The sequence below is a fragment of the Electrophorus electricus genome, chromosome 18 (assembly GCF_013358815.1).
Source record: "Electrophorus electricus isolate fEleEle1 chromosome 18, fEleEle1.pri, whole genome shotgun sequence".
Taxonomy (NCBI): Eukaryota; Metazoa; Chordata; class Actinopteri; order Gymnotiformes; family Gymnotidae; genus Electrophorus; species Electrophorus electricus.
The window spans coordinates 5,517,450-5,543,899 of NC_049552.1; the positions used below are offsets into that span (position 1 = coordinate 5,517,450).

Consider the following 26,450-nt stretch of genomic DNA (forward strand, 5'->3'; position numbering starts at 1 on the left):
TAAAACATTGTCACCTTTCTAGCATGTTTTGTCTTGTAGAGCACTAGAAGATGATGACATGCATCTTAAACAACCCTATTTATATTCCAGGTGGTAAATATTGTATCGGGCTTCTGTAAAAATTTGGTGCCATAATTAAGCCTGTGTTAACCTGGGACTATAAGAGTGTAGATAAGAGTGTTGCATGTTGCTTATCATTATATATAATCACGTTTACAGTGGGCTGTGGCCTGTTTAGAGAATATGTGGTATAGATGTGATGATGGATTATGGATACTGGTCATCTCCTTCCAGAGAGCCTCACTCCCCCCTTAGAGGGCACCCAGGAGGACGGTCCCGGGGCAGGGAAAGACCCCTTCACCCTCACCCAGCACGGAGCACTACCTGACTGGTGAGAGAGAGAGAGAGAGAGAGAGAGAGAGAGAGAGAGAGAGAGAGAGAGAGAGAGAGAGAGAGAGAGAGAGAGAGAGAGAGAGAACGAGAACAATTTGACTCCAGATTTGTGATCCACCACTGAAGCATGGAGAAGGACAAACACTCCCAGCCAGTTATTTGGAATTTTGGAATGTGGAAAAAAAAAAAATTCCATATGCAGTACTTACAAGCACATATGGGAGATCCAGGATTTAAATTCCCTGTTTGAACTTGCACGCTGCTGTGTAGTATGGACTAGGCATTGTATAATAACATCTTTATGGGGAAACAACATCCAAACAGAAGGGGAAGTACCGTCTCATCCTCCCCCTGGTGAGGTCATGACTTGTGAAGCACAAACATTAAGAGCATCTGCGATAACAGACTCTGCAGTCACAGCCTCGGGAACAGAGGCATGGTGAGAAGGCCAGAGAGGCGACAGCGGGCAGGTCAGGATCTGCTGCAGCACCCGCTGACAATGGGACTGCGATAAAGTGTGTGTGTGTGTGTGTGTGTGTGTGTGTGTGTGTGTGCGCGTGTGGGGGTTGCGTTCCAGGACCAATCTGGGCGATGTAGTTAAGATTCCAGAGCCCAAGAGCATTTTTGACTTTGAACCAGGGCAGGGAGGCACGGCAGACGACCAGATCCAGGTAAGGGGCTCTGTTGGCTGGGGGAAGACGGCCTCTCCTCCCCCTGTCCTCCAGACAGAATCAAACCATTCTGCTTGACAGAGGCACAGCACAGAGGGACATTTTTCGCATTAGTCCTGATTGATATCTACTGTATATTTCTATAACCCCCTTTGCGAAATAACAGTGCTGAGTTATTTCATGGGCTTGGTACCAACACAATGAAAGAAATGGGTTCCTTTCCATGTTAAGTTATGGTGCTCACACAAGCTCGCCAGAAGAATGTCCTGTTTCCAGTGGACTGCTGTGACACGTGTGTTTATATAAATGGGGAAACATTCTGATGTGTATTCAATATGGCCAGGCACAATTTACTCAGTAAATTCAAGCCTTTGCAAGTACTCTACTTTAGAATAGTCATTGTTTCATTGCTAACATGCAGGGGATTGCTGTGGGAGTTTTTGTCTGTATCTCTAAATGCCTCTGCTTGGACTATGCTACCTACCCCTACTTGGCTAGTGGAGGTTTGGGCTAGTGGGCATTCATATCAAAGCACACCCTTCCAAGATTTTGCATCACTGCAAGTGGGAAGATAATAAATGCGTTCAGTGTCATTGCTACAGATGATTGGAACTAGGCTAGGTTATAACAGGGAAACTATTTTTGACATGTTCAGACTGATCAGCAGTGCTGTGTGACTACTCCCTACCACAGATGTCTTGGTATGCACTATGAAAAAAAAGAAACGTTTAAGTTGCATGGCCTGTTTTGTGTTACATTTATTTTGTTCTTCTTCGACTTTGTGAAGTGCGATTTTATATTAATACAATACATTTGGCAATGATGAGTGTCTATCAAGTTGTATAGGATGGAGTTTCAAAAACCCAAATCGAACTGAATCGATTTGCGGTCGTGTATGACTTCAGGGACCGTGGCATTCCCATTATGAATATATATATATATAATCTTTCCAGTCTCACGCACTAGATCATAAAACATTTTTCTTCCTTTATTATCGATGCTTTTAGCATGAATTTTCTTCATATTCACGTTTCTTTTTAGTTCTGAATGCTGGCACACAGTGAGGAATGTATCGAATCTGTCCTCGATTCTTCATGAATACAAAGTTGCTTGCTGCCTTGGAGCTGATTTTAATTGTCTCGAGCGTAAGGAACTGGCAGGTCTCCCTTTTCATTCAGGGCCCTGCAAATAGACCTGCTCTTTTTTCATTACGTAAGTATTTCGAAACCGCAAGGGTTTTAAGAAGTAATTTTCTAATGTTCAGCACCTCGCTTCTGGACTCTTTCTTGTCGAGAAAGGTTTTTTTTTTTTTTTATGTCTGGACCAAAAACATCGTTTTATTGACTTGTTTTTGATGCAGCATTGAAGTCGCTAGAAGAAAGTTAGAGGGAGGGACACCGAGTGAAAGGTGGTTTCCATTAATGGCCGTGTCTATTTGTCGGAGTGTTGCGGCACTGCGACCAACTCTTGCCACAGTTTGTAAGCTTTTCTCGCAGCGCTTCAGGAGAAGGAAGAAACCGACTCGTTCGTTCTCAGCCGCTTCGCCGCTCTACGGTAGACAGAGCCGTCTAGTGATAGTGATTAGCCCCGTTATCCGTTATCTGCCCGTCCGGTCCAACAGCGTTTAATTGCACATTCGTTGCACATTCGTTGCTTTGATCATACACGCATCTCGGAATATATTCTTGACGCAGAGACATTTTATTTTATTTTGTAAAAGATATAAAAGCGTTTTTACTACTTTAAACGCTGAAGTGATTGAGCAGACGACTGCGAGTGATCGCTTTGGTTCCGAACAGCTCCCTTCCTCGCCAAGGTATTTGAAAGCCAGCGCAAAAAAAGAGAGAAAGCGAGGTCTCAGCATTGGCGTTTTGGGGTTTACAGATGGCATGTAATATGGTCATATCAGCCTTTGGCTCCTTTGGACGTATTGATGTTGCCCTTAAAGTCCGTTTTCGGGAAGCGGGTTCTGATTTAGTGAATCGGACTAATTCCAGTCCAGGACAGGTCTTTTTTTTTTTAGTGCAAATGAGTTCGCTGCAAGACATAAACCTATAAACGATTTTTGGTCTTGATTTTACGATATTGTCATCTTTCAGTCTTCATCAATCGGCTAGCTGCTATTCGATTATTGGACATTCTTGTTAAGAACAGGGGTTAAATTACTTCTCTACGAGTAAATGGTATGTAAAAGTAAAAAGGGATGTGTAGAATCGGGTTTTGAATGTATTATTGTATTTATCTTTCACAATAAGAGTTTAAGCCATGTGAAAACTACTGCACTGACAGAGAAAGTATTTACTCAACAGTGCGTAATATTTTTTCCTGTCTTACTTTAACTGTACCCAATTTTAACGATGTAGCCCCCTTTGACACTGAAATGTGACATTTTTTCAGCTTAACTAAGGTTTTATTTTTGTTGACAGTCACCGAGGCAACTGCCCGTGCACCGCCCTCCTGCGAGAGGCCACTCCCCCTCGATCGAGGTGAGCACCCACCTACACTGATGTTAATAGAGGTAGACTGACGTTCACTGGCACATCCACATAATACATAGCATTTCTGAGCAGAGACATATAGTTTTAAAGGGTCCGAATGTTAAAAGGCTGTCTTTGTTTTAGAAGCGTGTGCTGCTACTGTGTGATTGACAGCAGCGCAATTAAAGAGAGTGCTATTATTAAAGCAGCCACGTCACATGAAATGTCTTTTGACTGTAAAAAATGTGTTCAAGCCTGTTTATAGCAGCAAAGCATATTTAGTGAGGTGGATAATGTAGGACAATCTTGACTTTTGTCTTAAGTTGTCAACTTATGGCAAATCCACCTCAGATGTGAAGTCAAGCTTGTTGATTATTTCACTGGTCACCTTCTGCTGACATATTTTGCATTCACGGTCTGACGGAACCCCGTCTTCCCCGGTATGGGTGGCGTTTAACAGGCAACGCTGGTGTCAGAGCTCAACCGCTTCGAGGCAGAGTTGGACTCGGAGATCCGGGGTCTGGAGAGGAAGCTTTCCCTGAAAGAACAGCAGCAACAGCGTGGCAGGGGTGAGGTACTGACCCGCCCCCGACCCACCCCGATACCCCTTCCCACAAACTCCAGCACTACCGCTCTCTTTCCCTGGGCCTGTCCCTCCTTCTTCACAGAACCATAAAACACCTCGCATTGTTCCGGCGGACACCACTGAAACTGTGAATCCTGACCATTGCTTCTGTCAGAAACAGGTCATAGCATTATGTTAATATGAATGTGATTGGGATGGAGGAAGAGAGACTGTAAGTGAGAGTGAGAGAGAGAGAGAGAGAGAGAGAGAGAGAGAGAGAGAGAGAGAGAGAGAGAGAGAGAGAGAGAGAGAGAACAGAGAACAATGAGCATAGAAAGGCAGAATTACATTAGAGAGAAAAATAACTCACTCCAGACCGTACCATTACATTTCCATGTACAATTACACTTATTGCTTCATCAGCACTCGAGATGTTGGACGTTTCCCCGACGACCGACAGCTGCGCATGGTGACCCTTTTCTCTCCCTGCTCCACAATGCTCCTCTCTGTACAAAACCGGTAGCCACCGATCACTTGCATGACCAGAAGCATGCAGCCAGACTTCCGTTTATTTTACCCGTCTGTCGTCATGCCTGCATTTCTGTGGCACTTGGCTTGGAGATGCTGTATGTAGATGCCCTTAACCGTTAAACCGAATACTGCATCCCACACTCAACTCAAAGTGAACGGATGCTAGAGGGGGAGCAGTAGATATGGTTCATTTGCATAGCGTAATCCTATTGGCTTTGATCCGTAACTAGTCATATGATTGGGCAAAGTGTTGCGTTAACACACGAGTGCAGCTGTGCATTGAGTCTTAGTGTCCCCGGTGCTCCTTGCACAGGAGAGATTTAATCTCAATGGTCCTCACCTGGCTAAATATAAAAAAAACAAAAAAAAAACAAAACCATATGATGTATACATATTTGATTTGATATTTTGATGTTGAAGTTAGCAATAAAGGGCTGAGGATTTGAACTGTAAGAGTGATGAGGCGATGTGCGGGGTTGACTGCGTACATTCACGCTGTAGGTTTCTGTTGCCTCATGCAGGTTTAATATGCGGTTTGTAGGACCCAGGGGAGCAGTGCCATATCCTGGGTGGGAGGGATCACCACCACTCCTACTTGCTTTCCACCACGCTGTTCCCAAAGACTCTGGTTTCTTCTGTGTGCGCATGTTTCTGTTTCTGTGTCTGTGTGCATGTGTGTAAGACGTGGGGAGCTACATAAGCTGGACTCATCATAGTCTTGTATTCACAGGGAGCTAGGAGCCACACTCCTGGAGCTGGGACATCAGGGAAATCACCTGACAACAGGTGTGTTTCTGCATCTCTTTCTTTCTGTCTGTCCGTGAGAGTGAGGGAGTGTTTGTTGAAGGTAGAAACTAATATGAAATTTATTTTCTTCATATTTGTGGCTCTTGTATGTGACAACATAGTTTGTGGAAGTTGATGGTGCTGTTTAATTCAAAATAACACCAGTGATTTTCAGCATTTAATGAGGAGAGTTCCTGTGTAGGATTCTGTAAAATAGGGCTGAACAGATTGCTGGTTGTTCATGCTTATCGTTCTCATAAGACTGCCTATCTCCTGCCAAGATTGGTTAATTGTTGACTCTTGTTGGCTTGCTAGCCAAATACCAGAACCCCTGCTGTGACTTTTTTTTTTTGTGTGTGTGTGTGTCTGTGTGTGTCTGTGTCTGTCTGTGTGTGTGGTTGGTTGGTTGGTTGGTTGGTTGGTCCTAGAATGCCAAAACGTTCTTTTAACCAGTCACACAAATTTCATTGCATTCTTAGCATCGATTCCTAACATTCTCCTGACATTGTTGGCCAGTGGGAATATGACAACATCTATATTTGTTAGCCTGCATGTTCATTTAAAAATGCTATGTTTGTGGGTGTGTGTGTGAGTATGTGTTTGGGTGTGTATGTGCATGTATAACACACCTACATGTATCACCTGGTGAAACAGAGCAGCTAAAATCATCCCTGACCACAGCGCGCTGGCCAGACCTGCTTGGCAGCTTTTCACAGAGCTGAGAAAGTTCGCCTTCACAGGACGCCCCCTGTAGCCGGAGCGGCATCCCCAGTCAGGAGGGTGGCGAGCCATATTTCTCACCCTCTCTCTGACACATTCTTCAACTCCTCCGGCACTTCTGTTGCTGGGATGTTTGCTCAGATGAGCTCTGGCTTTATTTTTTTCCTCAACCCTCCTACGTCTCGCTACTCTGCGCCTTCAAAAGTCCATAAATGCTTCTCTTGACATGGATATGTGTGGTAGAACACATGGGAAATGGGGAGGGTGCTTGGTTTTACCACTTCCGCTAGTCTAGAACATTCTGTAGTCTAGAACATTCTCTTGGGGAGATGTGACGGAACAAACGTTCTAAGAAGCTTTGTAGAGACTTGACACTTTTAAATTCAACACATCTCAGTGTTGCTACTGAACTAATATTTTCCTTAATAGTTAAATAAAGGAACCTGAAAATAGTTGTGCTTTGGAGCCTATAAAAAAAAGGGCTTGTCAAATCTTGCAATTAAATTACTAAAAATCTACAAAACAGATTTCAGATCAGCTGTTCAGGGTTTTCCTTACGGCCATGTGCCATTACGTAATAATAAGCCTATTGTCCAGAGCTAAAGTGGAGGTATGTAGCGATCAGTCTTGTGCGTGAGATCATCTGGCTTTTCTCGGTCTGGACGGTTACACTGCTCTTTTGCATTTAGGAAACCTCTGTTTTTCATTTTGTCTGTTGTTTTTGGGCTTTGGTGTGCAAATCGGGAGACTAGGTCAAAGGAAGTGAGGCCCGCACGACAAGTGTGGGCGAAGGAGCCGTGCACCTCAAAATGTGTGCATGCGGGTGTGTTCTCTGCCTCTTTTAGAGGATTTATGTTCTGCCATTAAACTTGTTTCCTTGGGTTTTTTTTGTTTGTTTGTTTCCCCTCTCAGCCGTCCGACTGGAGAAAAGCATCCTGGAACGAAAGGCTGGAGAGGTCCACCTCTCAGCCGTGCTGTGACCCCCGGTTCCCACGTGCAGCCGGACCCGGTGCCTGGCATCCCATATGCTAGTGGTAGGAGACGACCCTTGAACTCTCCTCTCCTCTCCTCCATGCTATATATTGCACTCCGTCGGCAATTGGAAAGTGACAATTTTTTGTACCGTTTGTTGTTCATCATGCTGGTTTTAAACATAACCATGACCTAACAGGGCACCGTTATAACATTTTCTCCATGTGAATCCAGGAACCGGCAATGACCTTTTGCTTCTTTATTGTTTTGGATTTCCTCTCCTCAGGGTACTATTTCATTAGCACCAACAGAAATGGTCCTCTAAAAAGGGTAAAGCAAAGACCCCAAACATTTTAGTTTTCCTCATCCACAGAAAGATAGGAATTGCAGTGAGGGAATGGTGAAAGTGGGAAGTGTTAAATATAGATTTGCTTTATCCACCTATTTTCCTTGGAAAAAGAGTTACACAAACGGAGAGACGGAGGGAGTGAGCTACAGAGAGCAAAAGAGTGCCACTGTAAACACAACATATTTTCTACTGAGCTAGAGATTCCAGTATTTGGCCCCTTCTTTCCAAGTTGCTTGAAGCATGTCTAACTCTGTATAAGAGATGAGCTCAGAACGTATTTAATAGCCTTCCATGTTCTGGTTTGTTTATTTGAGAGGACACATGTGGATAAGTGATTTAGTGTGAGCAAACCAAGCCCAGGGCCAGAATTTCACATGCTATGCTGTGTTTACAGGGCTTTGAATAAGTAAAGAAGCTGTGTGCTTAGATCTCTGTCCTGTGCAAGTGTGCTCTGACTGTGTTCAGGAGGAGTATGTTCTGAAGGGGTTCAGTACTCAGTACTTGTTACTCAGTACTTCGGTGCAACTGTAATGCCTGTCATGATTTTTAACCGATGTACCATTTCTCATGTGCTGCTTGTGTTTCTTTGACATGGTCTTCTTCATATTGCAGACAGAACAGCGAGTGTGTCTGTAGAGATGGACTTCCTTCCAAAGCGAGAGGAGAAGAAGGTACTCCTGGATTGGGTTTGGCATTTAAATGTCCTCAGCAAACACGTGAGATCGTGAGGATGTTTATCACTTTATCTATTTTACAGATGAAAGCAGCACGAGCCAAATTCAATTTCCAAGCACAGTCACCCAAGTAAGTCTAAACCAAACCACATGAAATGGAATTCTTTTGGGATCGCTCAGCCAACAGGGCTGCAAGGTATCAGCCTTCTCCAGCTGGTGACGGGATCAGTTCGGCCTTTCCTATGACCGTGGACATGACTCCAATCACCGGCCCTTTTGTTGGACACACCTTGAGAATGGCCACCCCCTGAAAAATATCTGGCCATCACTGGGGGGCTGGCAAACCCAATAGACCAGCTAGTGTGTGATTTAAACACCTATAAAACGCACCTATAACATATGTGTACATAACAATGGCAACAGTGTAGGTACAAGGTGTTACTTAAAAAGTGTCTCTTGCCTGTAAATTAACGGGGGAGTTGATCAGCATCTGCTAGTTGTGCTAAACCTTCACTCAAAATGTGTGGCATGTTACAAGAACACGGTACGACCCCGCCGCCACTGTTGACGTGCTGACTTCACTCCTTTTAGGTGAGAATGTCACACAATTGCGTAAATGGGAGTGGCTTAGTATTTAAAAGATACACCCACACACAGTTATCTTCCCCTGTTATCTAATTCTAAGGATTTAGGAGGTACAACATGAATGGAGGACAGGGTGAACCGAGGGGAAATTGCTCAGCTTACCTTATTCAGTAACTCGGCCATTGTTCAGAACGTTTCACAGTGCATCTCAGCCTGTGCAGGTACTGGAGTTTTCCCGCCCACTCCACGTGCAACACTACCATGTCGCTGTTGGGCCTGTATTGGGTAGCACTGACGAGGAGCGGGCAGCTTTGGAGTTGCTGTAGTTCGCAGTTCAGTTCTTTTAAGCTGCCAGGCTTTTTTCGGACAGCCCCGTAGGATCCGCTTTCAAGCTAAAGGCGCCGTGTTTGACCCTTATACCTGTTTGTCTGGAACTGGAAACCGATGTGAACGCTGGTCAGAAGAACATGCATATTGGGACTGGAAACTGAGACTCTTTTTAGTAAGCGTAACACCTGCAGTCTCCTGATTACATGGTTTAGGGAAATGAGTGTGAGGAGAATCTTTGTATTTATAAACTGGAATATAATCCAGGTTCGTTGCCTGCCATCATGGCAGTTAAGGATTTAAAATGACCACTGACCTTTGCTCAACAGGGAGCTGACCCTGCAGAAGGGTGACGTGGTGTACATCCACCGTCAGGTCGACGCCAACTGGTACGAAGGAGAGCATCATGGCAGAGCGGGCATCTTTCCTACCAGCTACGTGGAGGTGTGAGCGTATGTGTGTGTGTGTGTGTGCCTGGGCTACCTTTTGTCGTTGGCTAAGTTAGAAGGGCTTGCACTCACCCTCACCCACACTCCCTCCCACCAGATCATCCCACCGACGGAGAAGCCCGTCCCGATAAAGGAACCTGCCATCCAGGTGCTGGAGCACGGCGAGGCCATGGCCCTCTTCAACTTCACCGCCGACCTCCCCGTGGAGCTGTCCTTCCGGAAGGTACTGCACGCTCAGACAGCCTCCATAACGCACTAGCTAAACCCTAACCCTAGAACTGGAGGGACACTGGACACATTATGGCATTAGAGCAGGAAGCAGGAATGTCTTCTATTACCTGAATACCCAATATCTTTTATAATGGCTAGATTTGGAGTCGCCTGCTGAATTACCTGCCTCTTTGTATTTATCACTCTCCAGTTCACTGTAGCTTCTTTTACCACATGCTAGCATTCATTCTCGCTTTGTTGCTCTTTAATTCTCCCCCCCCATGCTCTCAGGGAGAGGTGATCTCTATAACGCGCAGGGTGGATGACCACTGGTTGGAAGGCCGGATTCCCGGCACCACCCGCAGCGGAATCTTCCCCGTCAACTACGTGCAGGTCAACAAAATGCCACGAACCAAAATGGCCGACGACCTTCCTGGCTCTCCCCTGTCCCCCCCGTCCTCCGAGCTGCGCAGTCCCGGCCGGCCACTGCACCTCCCTCTCTCCCCCTCCCCCCACAGCACCCAGCCACTGCTTTCGCCCCACAAAGCTTCTGGCCAATCGCGCTCACCTCTCTCACCCTCGCACCCCGCCTCCACGAAGCAGCCCTCCACTCGCTTTGTGTATTCGCCCGGCCCCACCTCGCCCACCCCGCCGAGCAGCCCCTGGAGTGGAGCACCGCAACCGGTCACTCACACCTCGTTGGACAGAGGGGTGAGCTCACCTTTGTCACCGTCCAATCATGTGCTGGCGTCTCCCCAGGGCCCCGGACTGGCGGCGAATTCAAATCCGAGACCTTCGTATGCCTTTCAGGTATCAGAATGAAGCCTAATTTTTCATTCATGACTTCACTTTGAGGTGGACAGACCTGTGGTCTGGACCACTGTGTGAGAACTATTAAGCTAAAGCTCTAATCCTCCAGGACAGACAGAGCAGCTTTTGAAACTCCGGAACAGGGAGTTTACTGGGTGCGCCAGTTTCGGCAACAGAAACACCTTTGTTCCGTTCCCTGTCTGCATTCTATTGCAGACACCTTTAACTGCAGTGAAATGTTTCAAGGGGCCTCTTTTTCTATTGATCAGATGAGGGACTTATGGAAGATGTGTAATGTAGGACCTGTGACATTTCTGTATAGGATGGGATCAGAGCACAGCCCCCTCAGTCTTACACACAGATAAAGACTCCGCCATCATCAGAGTCTCCCGTCAACAGCAGCACCACCGTCATGCCACGGAAACCGTGAGTCTTTACATTTCACTATAAAAACTAGTGTGGAACTCAGAGCTGTGTTAATCTGATTGTTATGCAAAGTACTGTCCACCTGTGTGTGTTCAGGTATAAGGCAGTTTACAACTACAAACCCCAGAACAGGGATGAGCTGGAGCTGAAGGAGGGAGACATTGTCCAGGTGTTGGAGAAGTGTGATGACGGCTGGTTTGTAGGTAATGGCACCTTTACGTGACCGTTGTAACTGTCCTGTATCCAAAGCTACCCCCAATGCACGAGTGCTGTTTCAGAAATACGCTGCTTCGCTTTACCTTAAGTCCGCAGTGTGTTGAATATTATTGACTCAAACGCCCTCTACAGGACATCATATGTCACTACAAATACATGTTTTATTTGAAAAGGGGAAAGTTGTTAGAGAGTGAACGGGATTTTGTATTTTTACATTATGATCGGCTTTTGGTCGATGTAAAGCCTTAACCTGTCTACTCCTTCATGGATGCAAAACTGTTTCTGCAGGTACGTCTGAGAGGACCCGTGCTTTTGGGACTTTCCCTGGAAACTACGTGGCACCTGTCTGAATACCAACATTCAACTGAGTGTTTGCCAAGCGCACCCTCTGCTAATGCACCCCTACTCACTATTAACTAAGAAAATACACCCCCCACTGCCCACAAACGCACACGGAGCCACCAAAACACACGCTCCCTCTCTGCCCTAGCCTTCCATCGACTTACCCCTCGTTATTCAGCTCCACAAATAGTTTGCATGCATACTCAAGTTCACGTTTTGAGCACGCGTGCGTTGGCGAGTGTGGTGTGGCTCACAAGCGCTCCCTGGATGTAGCGGAGATGGCACGGACACTGTGTGCGCAACCAAGGAATAACCATCACGGAACTCCTGAAACATGACCGATGGGAGAGGTGGTCTGTTGGACAGGGGAGCCCCACTCTAAAAGACTAGCTCTGTCAAACCTCCCAGCTTTGCTCGTACCGCACGCTGAGCTCCGAGCATGGCGGTGAGTTGTGCGGCGCGTTTCCAACTTTACTTAAACATCGCCTACGTGTTGCGTTTCAGATTTGTAACAGCCTCGGCCACCTGACCACCCCTCACCGTAGGACACAGTGACGCGCTCGGCGGATGAAAGAACATTTTCTGACTCTGATTTTCAAAGTGATCATGAAGGCTAATGTTTCGTTTTTTGTTTGTGTGTGGGTTTTGTTTTTGTTTATCGGCATAGTTGAAATCAAATGTTTATCAGCACGTCTGCTATTGTTGCAAGCATGATCGCATCGATGTCTTCTCGTGCTTCTCTCACTCCGCCGCCATCGAGACGCGTTAGACGTTCGCGATAGCTCGAAGTGACACGCGTGGAGTGTGTCGGGAGTCCAGAACCGTACGTTAATGGATTGTCCTGAAACGTGCAGGATGGGCAGACTTTGGGTTTGACAGAATGATAACTGCAATAACGCGTGTTTTTGAGGGCTTGCAACCAAAAGAGAAGTCTTCGACCAGGCTGTTTAACAGCGCTCAAGTACCACCTGTGTCATCCAGAGAACGAGTTCAGTTTGAGACAGGTCTTCTCAGTAAGCCATGCCAGTCGTGTCTTATTCGGTGCGACTAATCTTATACGGCAACTTAATATAGGCTAAACTGCTAAAAAACCTCCTCCACGAGGATAAAATGAACTTGGAAAAATGAAGTCAATTTCTTGACCAAACTAAAAGTGATTGAATCATGGTGTGATCGAGAGGCGATAAATGCGCAAAACAAATAGTTGACACATGTAACGTATGTTGCTTCTGCCAAATTATGTTATCTTATTATGCCTGTCCATCAAACGCAAGGAATGCAAGGAATCCTTCTAATGAAGTCTTAGGCTTGAAATGATACACGGTCATTTCAAGCCTAAGACTTCATTAGAAGGATTCCTTGCATCCACTATCAGACGTCTACATAGCAAAATACATGCGCATTGTAATGGAGGCATTTGCTCTACGATGGGTTACAATGAAATTGACGAGTTGTATGAATGAATGCTATATTTTGTGGTTGTATTATGTAGGGTTTGGATTTCTTTTCTAACCTTATCATTATCAGTTCCATTTTACAATCTTCTGATATCTGAAACTGACATTGCCATATGTTGTACAGATATAAAGTTATCAAACTGCAAAATAATATATTTTTATTGAGCACACATTGTATTTCGGTATCTATGGTACTCACCTTGATAACACTCAAATAAAAAATCCAGTGCTGAAAAAGTACAATGCCTTATTGCTTTTGTAGAGAAGTTATTACTTATTGCAACACAAAAATAGCCACAGTGAAACAAAGCTGAGTCCTAGCACTAAATTCTCTAAAACAATAAAAGGCGTGGTGCTGACGATTACGTTTTAAAATGTAGCTGTGCAACCACAAGAACCATCTGCTAAGGAAATACACACGTGCTGGTTTAAATGTCTATTTGTATATTATTTTTTAGATGACAAACCGATATTATGGCTCTAAGTTAAAAAAAACAAAAAAAAAACAACTTTAAACGTATTATCAGGGGCACGGAGAATAGGTTAAAGGGCATTCTGTTTTTTCAAAAGCCATACCAATAAAAGACAAAGTAATCTGAGTACTGTGTTTAAGTGCGATGGGCTTAACCCGTCTCCACCTCGAGTTCAGGTTATGTCATGTCGAACACTGTGCCAAAGAGGGAATTCACCTTGTTTTGTGTCATGGCAAGTGGTTAAGTACCGTTAATGTATTAGTAATACTTCGGATATTTTCATGATACGCACGAAGTGAGTGCCACCTAGACTACTGCAAAACTCTGTAATGTGGTTGAATTTACGGTTCATAAGGTAGCTTAGAGCATATTCTAATATGCTAAAGTGGCGTATAGTTTCTGAAGAAATGAAATATGCTACAACCATTCAACACAGAAAAATATCGATCATTCAAACAGCACTGGTCGTGAAAAGACTGAAATCACAGTAACCTGAAAATGACCGAGTAAATAAAAATTATGTGAGATTATGAAGATGTACATATAATATCCTCGTTCGTGGAACCTTGGAAATGTTAATGGTTGATATCGCTGAATCATTTGTACTGTAAAGACCTCCAACAAAATACGTGCACATGTATGCAAAAACGTGAACTCTTGAGGGAGCTGAAAATAACTCACTCAGCGTCCCAGTTTCTTGTTGCGCACTAGTACGCAAAGAAAATGCGCTCTGAAGTCTCTGTCGAAACCGTACCTTTCCTTGACGGCAGGGGGCGTACACGGGGCACAGATCCCTACTCATCATCTGCAAAATGAATATTGCCTGATCTCTCCCTCCCGCACGACACGCCCCCCGTGCCACCTCGCCTGCCCATCCTTCGGGTTTATTTTGATAGCTACACGTGGCATGCGAAACTGGGAGTGTTTGTAGATGGTGCTGCATTAATGTCATTTTCCAGTGTAAACACCTCTAGGAAAAAAAAAAAAAATCAAGTTCTGAAGTTTGGTGGCGTGGTATTTGGTCACATGGACCGCACTGAATAAAGGTTAAGAACCGCAAGATTCCGTGTCAGGTTCGCGTTAGCAAAAGGAGACAGACAAGAGGACACATCGGAAGAATTTGTGGGATTTTTCTTTTTGTCCTCTAGTTATCGTCATTACTGCGTAACTTTGCCGTATTTTTTTACGCGAGGTACTGCGCGCGGAATCTCACAGGTGTCAGCTTTTACGCGTGATTGCCTCAACGTCTTCACAGCTGTTTTACCTCGGGTAAGCGTTACTTTTTATTGAATGGTTTATAATTCTATTTTAACCACTATAATGCAATATGTCCTTTACGAAAATTTGAACTTGCGACTAACTTCGTTTGTTCAGTAAAGGAAAGTCGAGCCGAATGTTATTTTTCCCTCAACATGTCGTTTTCACCTCAGCCGGTTATTAGCCTGACCCTCATTACTAAGACTGAAATCCGTTCGTCTGGTTTCCATAATGATGATAATGTTTCATAAAACTAAATGGCTCGGCATTGCGTAATTCGGGTCTCTTAATAAACGGTTGTTCCGTACGGTCTTCCCTGTGGCCCACACGCCAAATGACAAGTGCGGCGTATTTTCCCCTACGGAAGAATGGAATATTTTAAGGTCGGAGGCGCGGAATGAATTCTGATGAATGCATCCGAATGTCACGTGCGAAAGGATCTATAGCATTTTACTCTTGTACTGAGCTGGGACTAGTTTCCAACATCCCTGACAATAAAAACCCCCAGAGGGAGCAATTTGAAGGACTCGATTTACTGCTGCCAGTCTTCCTGGATCTCTCCCCAAAAAGAGAGCATCTTTTATGACCAGTGAAATGCTCCCACTTATGTTTCTTAAAAGCAGATAAACGAAATATGATCTTCTGTTGCAAAAGCGCAGTGACTCACCAGCTCAAGAGCTGCAACATTGTTTTGAGTTCAGTTTTGTAGTTGGTAAAAGTGTCGTTGATGACTGACTATGCAATACTTTTCAAATGGGTATGAAAAAGCACAGGAAGCATGTACCCCCATAGACTAGTGTGGCTCAATGTCTGGCCCCCAACATTCTGCTTTTTTTTTTACACGCTCTCTCACGCACACACTCATTTCCCCCCTCCTTCTGTCTCTCTTTTTTTGTGTGTGTGTGTGTGAGACACACACACACATGCATGTCAGGATGGGTCCAGAGTGCTGAATGAACATGAGGTAGAGGATTCATGGATATAACGACTCAGTCATTGTACAGCATTATATTTCCAGCCAACACAGAAAACAAAACAGAAGCACTAAAGCCTGTTGCTGTGGCTGAAAAGTTAGCTGTTGAACAGACGTTTGTCTGTTCAACAGCTAACTCCTAGACCATGGTTTTAGTTCAACATTCAAGTGTGAAGCAAACCACAAATTTTCCAGCATGTCTGGTAGAATAAAGGTATTGTTTAAGTTGCAGGGTGTCATTAGTGTAACCTTGACTGGTGTTTCCTAGGCCATTTTGGTCATGCTTTGTCTGCACAAAGGCTTTCCCAGGTGGTCGAGAGGCTGCACAGCTTCAGAGCACATGCCGATTTGCCTCTGACAGGAAACTGCATGGTGATATGATCTGGTGTCTGCAAAGCAGATGATGAAAGACGCATTGTGTCACCCGGCGTGCACTTTTCTCCTGTCCTCTGGTGTGTTTTTCTCCCATCCTCTGGCGTGTAGCCGTCCTGCGTCCAAGCTTCCGATGACTAACCTTGGCTACTCGGCAGCGGTCTCACCCATGCTCTGAAATGATTGGTTTGGATTTTTTTTTTTTTTTTTAGGCCCCACCACAGATGTGTGTGTGTGTGTGTGTGTGTGTGTGTGTGTGTGTGTGTGTGTGTGTGTGTGTGTTTGCATATGCGTGTCTGCAGCGTGCCTGACATACCCTGTTTCTCAACCACAAATCCTGTTCGTTTGACTGTCTGTCTATATGTCTGTATTTGTGAGGGTAACAGCAGTGCATAATGTAACTGAACGATGCTATCCTTCCTGTGTGTACAGCCGTATTCCTATTTAGTACTCCCTTGACTGAGAGGCCTTTTTCATGGTTGCCTCTGGTGTAATTGAAGCCTGTGTGTGTGCACGCGCATGTGTGCGTTTATGTTTTGAACAACCATGTTCTGTAGGTGTATGTAATGTTCTCTGCTGGAACAGGGTTTACTCTATCCCAAATCCTCCAGGCCACTTTTCCTCCCCGAGCAGATGGGGTCAAAAGGCTTCGAGCCCTGAGTGGGTCCTTAGTGGGCTTGGCCGAGAGGGAGGCCGCGGAGAGCGTGGCGACGTCTGCCTCGTGCACTCGCGTACGCACGGTCCCAGAGCTAAACGAGGCCTGCAATCTGAGGATGTGGCTAGGGCGGCCCTGGTTCCAGAGTATTCTTGCAGAGCTCGCTACAAACCACTGCTGAAAGTGGCTTCTAAATTGCACCAAGAGCCTGTCCTCATTAGGTTTTTGAAGAACTCAAAACACGGAGGGTGGAGTTCACTTGCTCTTATACTGAGGTCTTCAGTTATCTAGGTCCTGGACCTTGGCTGTGAATAGCTGTATTTTTTTGACATACAAAATCTTGTACTAGGTAATTTATTACAGACCACAGCTGGGGTGGATAGTTTTATGCAGCGATGCTATTTATTTATTTATTTTTCCCCCTGTCCACTTCTCTGAATGCCCTGAGGTCTGATCATGTCATGTCAGTTCAGTGTTCTTGTCCCTGAGTCAGTCTCATAACATTTAGATTTGGTTTCTATGGCAGCAGAACAAACGCATTTTTGACAGCTGAGGAGTCAGTCACGTTACACAAACCACATCAAGAGCTGGATGATGTCAAACACTCCTCAGTTTCAAATGGTTGTGGAATTCAGTGTTCAATAAATCATTTAGTGCAAATCAAACTCACACCATCCTTTCCTCACACTAAGGTCACTAAGGTTGTTTTACCGTCTTGCTCTCTTGCCAACGCCCTCTTTCTCTTTGTCTTTTCAGCCCCTTTGTTATTCAAGGCCCTTAATGGTAATGGAGAAGGAGCCGTTGCCATGGGGTTACCATGGCAGCCCTGTGGCATTGCCATGATGTTTTTTCTCTGCGTGGGGTGTGTGTGGAGCAGGTATGATTTGCTCGCAGCCATCATTTCAAGGAGTGGATCTCGCGGAAGGCTGGAGGCCAACTTGTGGGCGTGGATGAATCCGGAACACGAGGCTGCCGGCCTGCTCCGTAGCCACAGCCATCAAACAGCGAGGAGCCGAAATGTTATTCGGGGTTTGCGCCGCCAACGCGTCCGAGAAGCTAAAGGTCTTAGTGGCGTGACTGTCGCACCGATGTGATGGTATCATGTTTAATTACTGGCCACCGTCTTCTGCCGACGTCGTCAGTCAGGTGCTCTTCACAGTTGTGTACCTGGAGCTGGGGTTGGTTGACTTTACGTGGGACACTTTACGGGGTTTAATTCTTCTGCAGCTGTACTCTCAACATGTCCTCCTAACCCTTCACTGATGTCATGGCAGACTTTAGAAAAAGTAGGGACCAAAATGGATCAAGAAAGGGAAAGAAGAGATGAGTGGAGCGACTGAGATTCACAATCGGCTTCTTCAGTCCGAGTGCCAGATATAGCACCTGGCAGAGTTTAGTTCCAGCACATCTGGCTTCAATGCTCAGGTGCTACTGAAGGTCATGATGAACTCGAACAGGTGCGTTCCATTAAAACAGAACCTTCTGTTTGGGGCGGGTTCCACCAGAACTGGAGCTTTTACACCTTTTGGTCTGTGCAGTATTGAGCCCAGTTTATACCTAGATGTATGTTTTTCCATTCTTTGGTTTGGCAACATTTCATCTTTATGATTCCAGATGCCCACTCTTTTTAAGGCCTGCACAGCACACACTCTATAAACATACTTCTGCAGTTAGCAGACATGCGATGGCAGCTTTGCAGGACCGCGCAAAAGCCTGTGATTCATCTGAATGTTAAAGGTCGATGGTCCTTCGCTAAATTGAACACAAGCGTGGGCGTTTTGCAGTGAGCACAGTTCAGATCTTAAGCACTGCCGTAAGGGTTAACAAGGATGGACATGCTTTGTGTGAAACACTGTTTGCTGATATGCGGAAGATGGATTCGGTCCGTGCCAGATTGGCTCACTGCTGCCCTCATATTGTGGACAGAGACTGGCTTGACGGTGTGCCATCTTGGCATTCAACTGCAGTCCTGACTCCTTGGAGAGCTGTTTTTTCTTGCACTGCCAGGGCAAGCCAGACTCCGAGCCCAAACACGAGCTCGTAAGAGCTGGGTGACTGCAAAGCGGGACTGTGTCACCTAACTGCAGGCATTCGGACTGTAATTCACACTCTGACTGGACCGCGAGAAACTCATTAACTTGACAGCTTTATTGTAATACGTTTTGGCTACTTAATGGGTACTTAATGTATTTACTTAAGCATTTGTTTTCAGATGGATGGGGAGTACTGTACATGTGATGATGGTCAGTTCCCCATTCCAGGTCATCATGCGGAACGTTTTTCCCATAATGATTGATGCCTGGCTGAAAGTAGTGCATAAAACGTGATGGATGGCGAAGAGCTCGGGGAGAGCAAAAGGCTCCGACGAAGGCGTCTTCTTGTTAAGGCAGTACACCCGTGAAAACCCCACACAGATGCAAAGGGAGGCGGGCGGGGGCGGAGTGGCAAGGCAAACCCCAACTGTAAGTTCAGCAACCGTTTCAGTGTTCCTGGAGGGCCCTTTTTCGCGTGTGTGTGTGTGTGTGTGCGCGCTTTCCATTCCCATCTGCAATTGTAATCATGTCTCTCACTCCTGCACTGCTGCGCTGGAACCCTGAAATCACACACACGCAACCTCTGGGAAGTGAATCAACATGAGCCCAGCTTTTATTTTTACAACGTAACATCCCTTTAGAAGACCAAAGACCGAATGTCCTTTGACACTCCATAATAAACTGCAATAATGTCCTGACAATCCAATAAACACCCCTTAGGATATATCTGCACATACATGTGGGTATGTAAACTAATCTCACTGCATTTACCTCTCATTTTCTCTGACTGGTTTTAGCAAGTTGCAAAGTAGTTTGTTTTGTCTTCGAAGATCCTCAGTACTTTTTTGTGTTGAAATGCAGTTACATTATATGGCGTTTCACTGATTTGAGTTGGCAAAGTGGTAAACATTAGCATTCCCAAGGAAAGGGTCACTGTGTAGAAACAAGGATTCATTTCAGAACATCTAAGCATTCTAAACCTGCTTGGTTTGCGCAATTCTGCCACCTTCTCTGTGACCTTCTTGCAATTCTTCTCAATGTTTACTGCAAACTTGGTCAAGTTCTCTACCCAGGATTAGAGCAGGAAAAGTCCAGCTAATGCCGACTTGTGATCCCAATTTTTTTAATCACCGCCATGTCTCAAACACACTGTAACATTCGCTAACAGCCTGATTGTGATGTGCAGAGGGAGCATGAGAATCCCAGGATTCCTAAACATGGCTTTTGAGCTAAACTCTCACGTGGGTTGTTTAACAAACCTGCTTTGGCACCATTTTCAAGCAAAGTGGAATGTTCTGCACGAGTCGCGCTGCGAGGCCAATGCCGTCAGATTTTACTTCTCCTTCACCTGAACCCGAGTTCAGCTGCCGCTTAGGGTGAATGCTAATGCCTCCCACCAACAACAGCAAGAGTCTTCCACTCTTCTGCATGACCTCAGACTAAATTATCAGGCCAAATACAGTCTTTGTCTCAAGTTCTGTTTTGTTTAGTCTACCGAGCACTGCCGGTCGCTTAATTATTCCACGGGGCTTCATTAAAGGCCACCACATTAATTCGGAGTGAACCGGCGCGCCTCTGTCTTAAATTATGGCCCTTTCATATGTTGTCTGGAAGCTGGATCTCTTTGAGGGTTTTGACTCACGTTTCCATGACTGGCACGCACAATGCTCCACCGCTGACTCACTCCTCTTCCGCGCCACCCCTCCGTCAAGGCTGCCGTCTGTTAACCTCTGAAATCGCAATGATGACGCGTGTCCAGCAGCCGTAGTGGCACAGCAAGGTAGCAGACTTCACCGGGGCGTTCGTCGTGTTTGTTTTTAAGCATATGCAATGGTGGTTGCAGATACACCCTTCTGTAAACATTCAGGGTATGTGTCCTCACTGCCAACCGTCTCCAAGGTGAGGGAGAGGTGAGAGACGTGAGCATTGTGTACATAGTTTGACCAGCCTGAACCTGTTTCGCCAGTCATGGCAAAAATATTACATTAGTTGGGATCTGGCCAATTACCTGCAAGTTAACGACCTGATGGCATCTGGAGTGGAATTGTAGGTTGATTTTTTGCTGTGGGAATTTCGCTGCCATGTTTGCTAAGGAAACAAATATAGAATATATACCTAGAAATAAATCTCATGCCTATATTCCTGATCTAGTTTTTTTTATTGTAGTTTATAGGATAACACTTTTTCAGTCCTTTCCTAACCAAGCCTTGTGTTTTTTGTTTTGATGCATCACTGTACACACAGGCCCTAAACACAGGTTATTTGGTTCCAGTTTGGCCTGTTTTCTATGTGCAGTGCTCCTCGAGTTCCTTCTCTCTCACCCTCAAGTCACTGAAGTGAAACAGAACCCAAACAACTGGACAAAAACAGAAGTCTAAACACAGAAAATGTCTAGCCCCCACCAAACCGTTCATTTATTTGTACGGCCTCTCTCTCTCTCTCTCTCTCTCTCTCTCCCAGTCTGCATGGTGGTTTTATATTTTCTTCTATTCATCTCTCCTCTCCGAGAAGATGTCATTCCAACTACAATAGCAACAGACTGAGACACACAGACGAGACCAAAGCGAGGTGTTTCACATCAGTACAGAGACACTGGTGTTGCTTTCATAGCACCAACACTGGGCTATGGCATCTCCAGCACTGTGCCGACTGCACTGGGGTTCAGCTGAAACAGCCTTTCCCATCATATCGGGGCGTACGAGGTGGAAACGGTGGTGTCTGCCTCGCTGATGAGGATGGGAACGGAGTCCCGCTAGGATGTTTGGTTCTAACAGAGGTCTCATGAAATATGGCTGACTCCTTCCCCTATGATTAAGCCAAGCCAAACAACAATATGGACCAATCAGTCATCTTGAGAACACAGTAATTAAAAAGCCCTAACGAGGGGAAGGCCCGTTAAGACACTAATCGTCTGAGGGTCTTGATGATTGGCGGGGTGGGGTTGGCCCGAAAGCTCCAGGAATTCAGCCTCAATTAGGTCACAGTGGGTAGTAGGACCTATGGGGTGTGTGTGTGTGTGTTTCATTCTATCCAACTGTCATGTGCTTTTATTGGGCTTGTCTCTGTACTTCCTTTATTCTTTTCTCGTCCTGAAATGAATCCACAACAGCACTACAGACGTGCATGTGTGTCCCAATTCGTTCAAAACCTCCCTTCATTAGTCATCACGATGTCTAATGAACCTGTTAAGCATCATTCTATTGCCTTGTATTTGACTTTTATGGTGAACTGCCATTGTCCCAAGTTACAGTAATTATAGCAGTTCTGTCATCTCCAAGCATTTGGTTTATGTGTTAGATCCAGACTGTCAAGCATTAGAGGTCCTTGGAGGGTTTTAAAAAAATAATGATGATAAAAAAAAAATAAAATGTAATCACTTTACTAAGAATAACTGCATATTATCACCTTCAGCGCTGGGGCTCTGCTTGTATTATGGGGAGTCAATTTGCTTCCATCTTGCTGTCAACAGATTTCCATTCCTCCACAGTGTAAACATCTTGACAGCCCGAGGAATGTTCCAGCTCCACATCCATAGTGCTCTCTGAGCCAGTAAATATTGTGAAACTTTGTATACCTGTTTATAGCCAGCAAGGGTTTTCTTTTTCACCATTTCAGAGGAAGAAAGCACCCAAGATGTAAAAAAGTGACACAGAAGTTGAAAATGAACGGAGTCCAGCCTTTTTATTTAAGACAGGCTTGACTTAATGTGCTAACATCTCTCTGTGTGTTAAAAGAAAAATAAACTCTGCCCTCATGCCAGGAGCCACATGTGGACTGGTCTTTTCATAAGATGGCGGTATTTTTAGGCTGGCGAATATTTTAAGGCTCTTCAATATTGCAGTGTTCACCCGCTGATTTGGGATGCTGTGCTGCTGTCTCATACTGGATGAGATGTTACCGAAAGGGCAGCTCCACCACTTTTCACTCCACCTTTGGGATTTCTTTGAGAACTTTTCGGCTTCACCTATCCTGTCCCCTCCACCTCCAGTGCCTCACCAAACCAGCTTTGGCGTAGATGCTTGTGATCGGATGTTTACTTGAAGGAGACTGCAAAAAATGTATGCAATGTCTTTTGAAAACAACTTGGGCAGGTACTGGAGATAAGGTGACTTAATCAAGGAAGTGCTTTTTACTTATCAGTATTGCGTAGCACATACTGCCAAAGCTCTTGCCATGACCAAGCAAGAAAGACCGACGGACTGAGAGAGAATCGGAGCCACTTGGAGATGGCGTGGGCAAAAACTGGTCTCAAGTCCCATCTGGATGAAATGACCTCTAACAACTGGCCTCATTCTTAAATTCAAGCTGTGAACTTTATGTATTAGTTAACACTTGGGGGCATCCGCTTAGTAGCTTATCCTCAGGGCTTGACCCCACAGACCTGTTTGTCTGTGTTTTTGGTGCGCCCCTGTCTGGGCATGCCAACGCCGTTAGCGATGCACTTCATCAGCAGCGTGGCTGTCAGCACTGACTGCTCAGGCTCTCCCCCTGAGAATTCTGTCAGGTTATTTCCCCAAACATTATCTCCAAGCTTCTGTAGCAAGCCGGAGTCGGAAACTCCTTTACTTCATACATATATAAATATATAAAATTAAAAGCAATAGCAGCTGTTCTTGTAAGTGAATTAAGTGTACTGGCTTTAGTGTGTTGCATTGGACACCGAGTTGAAGCCTACTGGTATTTAAATGTCTTTTTAAATGTCCCTACCCCAGAAATTAGATGTGACCTGGCTGCAATTGTAAGTTTAAAACATAAATGAAAATTGGGGGGGGGGGATTGTTTTTAAAATCATAGTTTAAGCAAAATCTCTAACATGGCTGATTTTCCTTGGTCTGCGCACCTACTAAACTTTTGCTGAGAAAGTTTACAATTTTTTCCCTTGGGTGGGGCAAGTTTACTCTGGATATACAGTGCATTTTAATTTCACTATAAATGCTTTGAATGCATTGTGGTAGCAGTGTTGGACACCCAGGGTGTGAGCAATGCCGAAAAGGAGAAGCAGCATGGCAAAGCGCCGTGTTTTAAGATGCATGCTTAGCTCAAACCCAGCCGCAAGTGTTTTTAGAGCTGGCACTCCAATGCTCTTTGAACAAGGCGTCAGTTAAGCTTTTTTTTTTAAAACTTTATCATTGACGCCAACTGAATTTTAAGCAAAATGGACTTCACCAGCAGCCATGTCGGAGTCAGATTTTGACCAGTGGGTGTTGATTTCGTGTAATGAGGCTGAAGTGCGGCTTGAACTGTGGACAACTTTGAGTCTCAGTCTAATAGTTTTGAATGCCTGTAATATTTAGCATTATGTTCAAATACATGCAATACTGCGTTCCAGAAACCCGAGGAATGAATAGCTGAGTTTGGCACCGTCTTGAATAGTTTTGAACGATTGTATCACCCTCATGTTAATCTTGATGGTAATTAGTTGGTAAGTGAAGAATGTGTTCTGTCAGAGATCTTGCTGGCTTTCCTTATGTTCCATGAACTACCAGCAGTTCACTAATTACACTGGGAGGTACTGTTATGCCTACCCCAGTTACCGTCTTAAATGTACAGCAGGTACAGAGTGTGTGCAGAACTGGCTTCAGACTTTGGGTCTGGAATGGCAGCAGCCCCAGTGCATGCTGGGGGGGCCATTGTGACTGCCTTGACAGCAGCCATGCATCACCCAGAAGCCAGCACTGTCGGTGCCTCCCCGCCACATGTGCTAGCCATAATCAGCTGCACCACAGCCAGCCCTAATGTGAATTGGGTTCAGTGCAACTGGAGCCCATAGGGCACCGTTGTGGCTCAAAGCAGACCACCCCTGGTGACAAGCGGTGACTAACCGCGTTTCTACTGGTTTGGCTCTGCGCGGCTTTCTCAGGTGAGGAGGTTCTGCATGAACGAGGAGAAACTCTGTGGCCCATCATTGATGAGCAGAATTATGTGGAGCTAAAACACGCATTAACTTTAACACACACCCCCCACCTACCCTGACCATTTTGCCTATCTATCAGTCTTCTGAAACCAAGTTCTACAGGTGAGAGTGAAACTCACCGAGCTGCCAGAAGAGTCAAGCTTTTTGAAGGATGCGAGTGGAAAGGTGATGTGAGATTCATGTCATTTTTATGTGCAACACGTACCACTGGTTTTTGGTTCCTCCTTTTCAAACTGACACTTGAAACACACAAGTCTTGTGGGTTTTAAAAGCTCCTCAGTCATCTACCCTTTGGCTGTGGAATTCCTCTGAACCCTGTTTGATGTGGTCTGTGTGTGTGTGTGTGTGTGTGCGCGTGTGTGTGCGTGCCCGTCATTGTTCTTGACCTACAGATACATGGAAGTGAATGAAAAGCTGCCTTAAGAGCAGTTGACACAGTTGCCCTTACTCAGCTGTAAGCCATTAATGAGGACTAGAAAAACTGTGGAACACGCCTGTGATGACTTATGCCAACATCAACCAGCACCTGATGAAGTGTATCTCTCGATCCTACTTCTCATGCAGGACTCCTGAAGGAATTGGACAGCGGTCTGTGGGCACATCATGGCATTCCCTGTGAACCTGAAAGGCCCATCTCCCTGGGGCTTCAGAATAGCTGGTGGGCGGGACTTCAAGAAGGCCATAATGGTGTCTAAGGTATTGTTCTCACCCTGTTAATCCCTGAAGCGCTGGCACAAGTCCAAGCTCTGTCCAAGCAAATGAACTGATGTCCAGACTGCTGATGTGTGTCTTTTGTTTATGCTCTGCTGCCCTATTTCTTATCATCTCCATGGCTACCATGACCGAGCCATCACTGGCACGCCAGAGAGGAAGTGCTCCTAATTACAGAAAGGAGAAAATTTCTGTCTAATGGTCTAGCTATTGTTTTTGTTGACTTTTTCTTGCAAGATGTGTTTTCCCAAAGCTCTTGGGTGGGGGGGGGGGGGCAGGAAAGCATAACTGTGTGTGTGTTGAAGGGAAGCAGTGGACTGCTTAGCCCTCCATAAACAATACTTGGAAAAGAACCACTGAGTCTGAAGCAAGAAAGCAAGACAGAAGCTGATATAGCAGGACCGGCACTCTAAACCATGTTTATTCTGAACTCTGTGTACTTTTATTTTGTACTGACAAAACACCCAGACACAAATGTTCTTGCCTACAAGAGGAGTGCGTTCATCCAGAGCTTTGACAGGTAGAGTGTCAGGTTACACGCCATGGTTGGCAAGATCTCGAAAACATAAATGACACTCACATCAGAAAATACAAAAAATGTAGTATTTGCTAAAATGCTAAACACAGTGCTAAATCTAAGTATTTAATATATTATATTTATGGATAAATATGCGTTTTAGAATTTCCAGGCACCATCCAGATTAGCATACTGATCAGACAATGAGAAGGGTTTTATGTACACGAATGGATAAGAACATGTACGTTCTTTATTATAAAAGCTGAATTTCCTCCTAGTACGTGGGTTGCAGCAGCTCACTGTCTGAATTTCGCCTTTCAGTGAGTAGAATCGGGGCACTGCAGGCTGTTGTGACTCTCAGGGCTAAATTCTCCAGAAGAGTTTGCCTCAGCTGACCTGCCCACGTCACCCTCCCCATGTCCGCAACTAGCTGTCAGACACCCACTCTACCGTGTGTCATGCTTTTAAGCAAAGAGGTTCTTTCATAATGTCTAATTTAGTGACTCTTATTTTGCGAGTTTGACAAAGGTAATCTGCATCAGGTTGTGAGAATTTCTTCACGTTGGTTTAACAGGTGTCATCAGT

The 26,450-nt window shown here is 45.2% G+C and overlaps 2 protein-coding genes across 6 annotated transcripts in view; both read left to right on the forward strand.

Annotated features, from left to right (window-relative positions):
* Positions 1-13,200, forward strand: part of sorbs3 (sorbin and SH3 domain containing 3) — a 35,404-nt gene extending 22,204 nt beyond the window's left edge. For 4 of the 5 annotated variants that reach the window (XM_027025020.2, XM_027025021.2, XM_027025023.2 and 1 more), the window contains exons 8-21: positions 295-391; positions 971-1,064; positions 3,491-3,550; positions 4,002-4,115; positions 5,368-5,423; positions 7,056-7,177; positions 8,077-8,135; positions 8,222-8,268; positions 9,380-9,494; positions 9,597-9,722; positions 10,001-10,519; positions 10,842-10,945; positions 11,042-11,148; positions 11,450-13,200. In XM_027025020.2, coding sequence (XP_026880821.2) covers positions 295-391; positions 971-1,064; positions 3,491-3,550; positions 4,002-4,115; positions 5,368-5,423; positions 7,056-7,177; positions 8,077-8,135; positions 8,222-8,268; positions 9,380-9,494; positions 9,597-9,722; positions 10,001-10,519; positions 10,842-10,945; positions 11,042-11,148; positions 11,450-11,511 — 1,682 coding nt within the window. In that variant the 3' untranslated portion in view covers positions 11,512-13,200. The remainder of the gene's footprint in view (positions 1-294; positions 392-970; positions 1,065-3,490; positions 3,551-4,001; positions 4,116-5,367; positions 5,424-7,055; positions 7,178-8,076; positions 8,136-8,221; positions 8,269-9,379; positions 9,495-9,596; positions 9,723-10,000; positions 10,520-10,841; positions 10,946-11,041; positions 11,149-11,449) is intronic. The other variant, XM_027025024.2, reaches the window with a different exon arrangement.
* Positions 13,201-14,330: 1,130 nt separating this feature from the next.
* The window catches only part of pdlim2 (PDZ and LIM domain 2 (mystique)), a 43,073-nt gene continuing 30,953 nt past the window's right edge, over positions 14,331-26,450 (forward strand). Inside the window, exons 1-2 of the mRNA XM_027025039.2 lie at positions 14,331-14,702; positions 25,202-25,333. Coding sequence (XP_026880840.1) covers positions 25,241-25,333 — 93 coding nt within the window. The 5' untranslated portion in view covers positions 14,331-14,702; positions 25,202-25,240. The remainder of the gene's footprint in view (positions 14,703-25,201; positions 25,334-26,450) is intronic.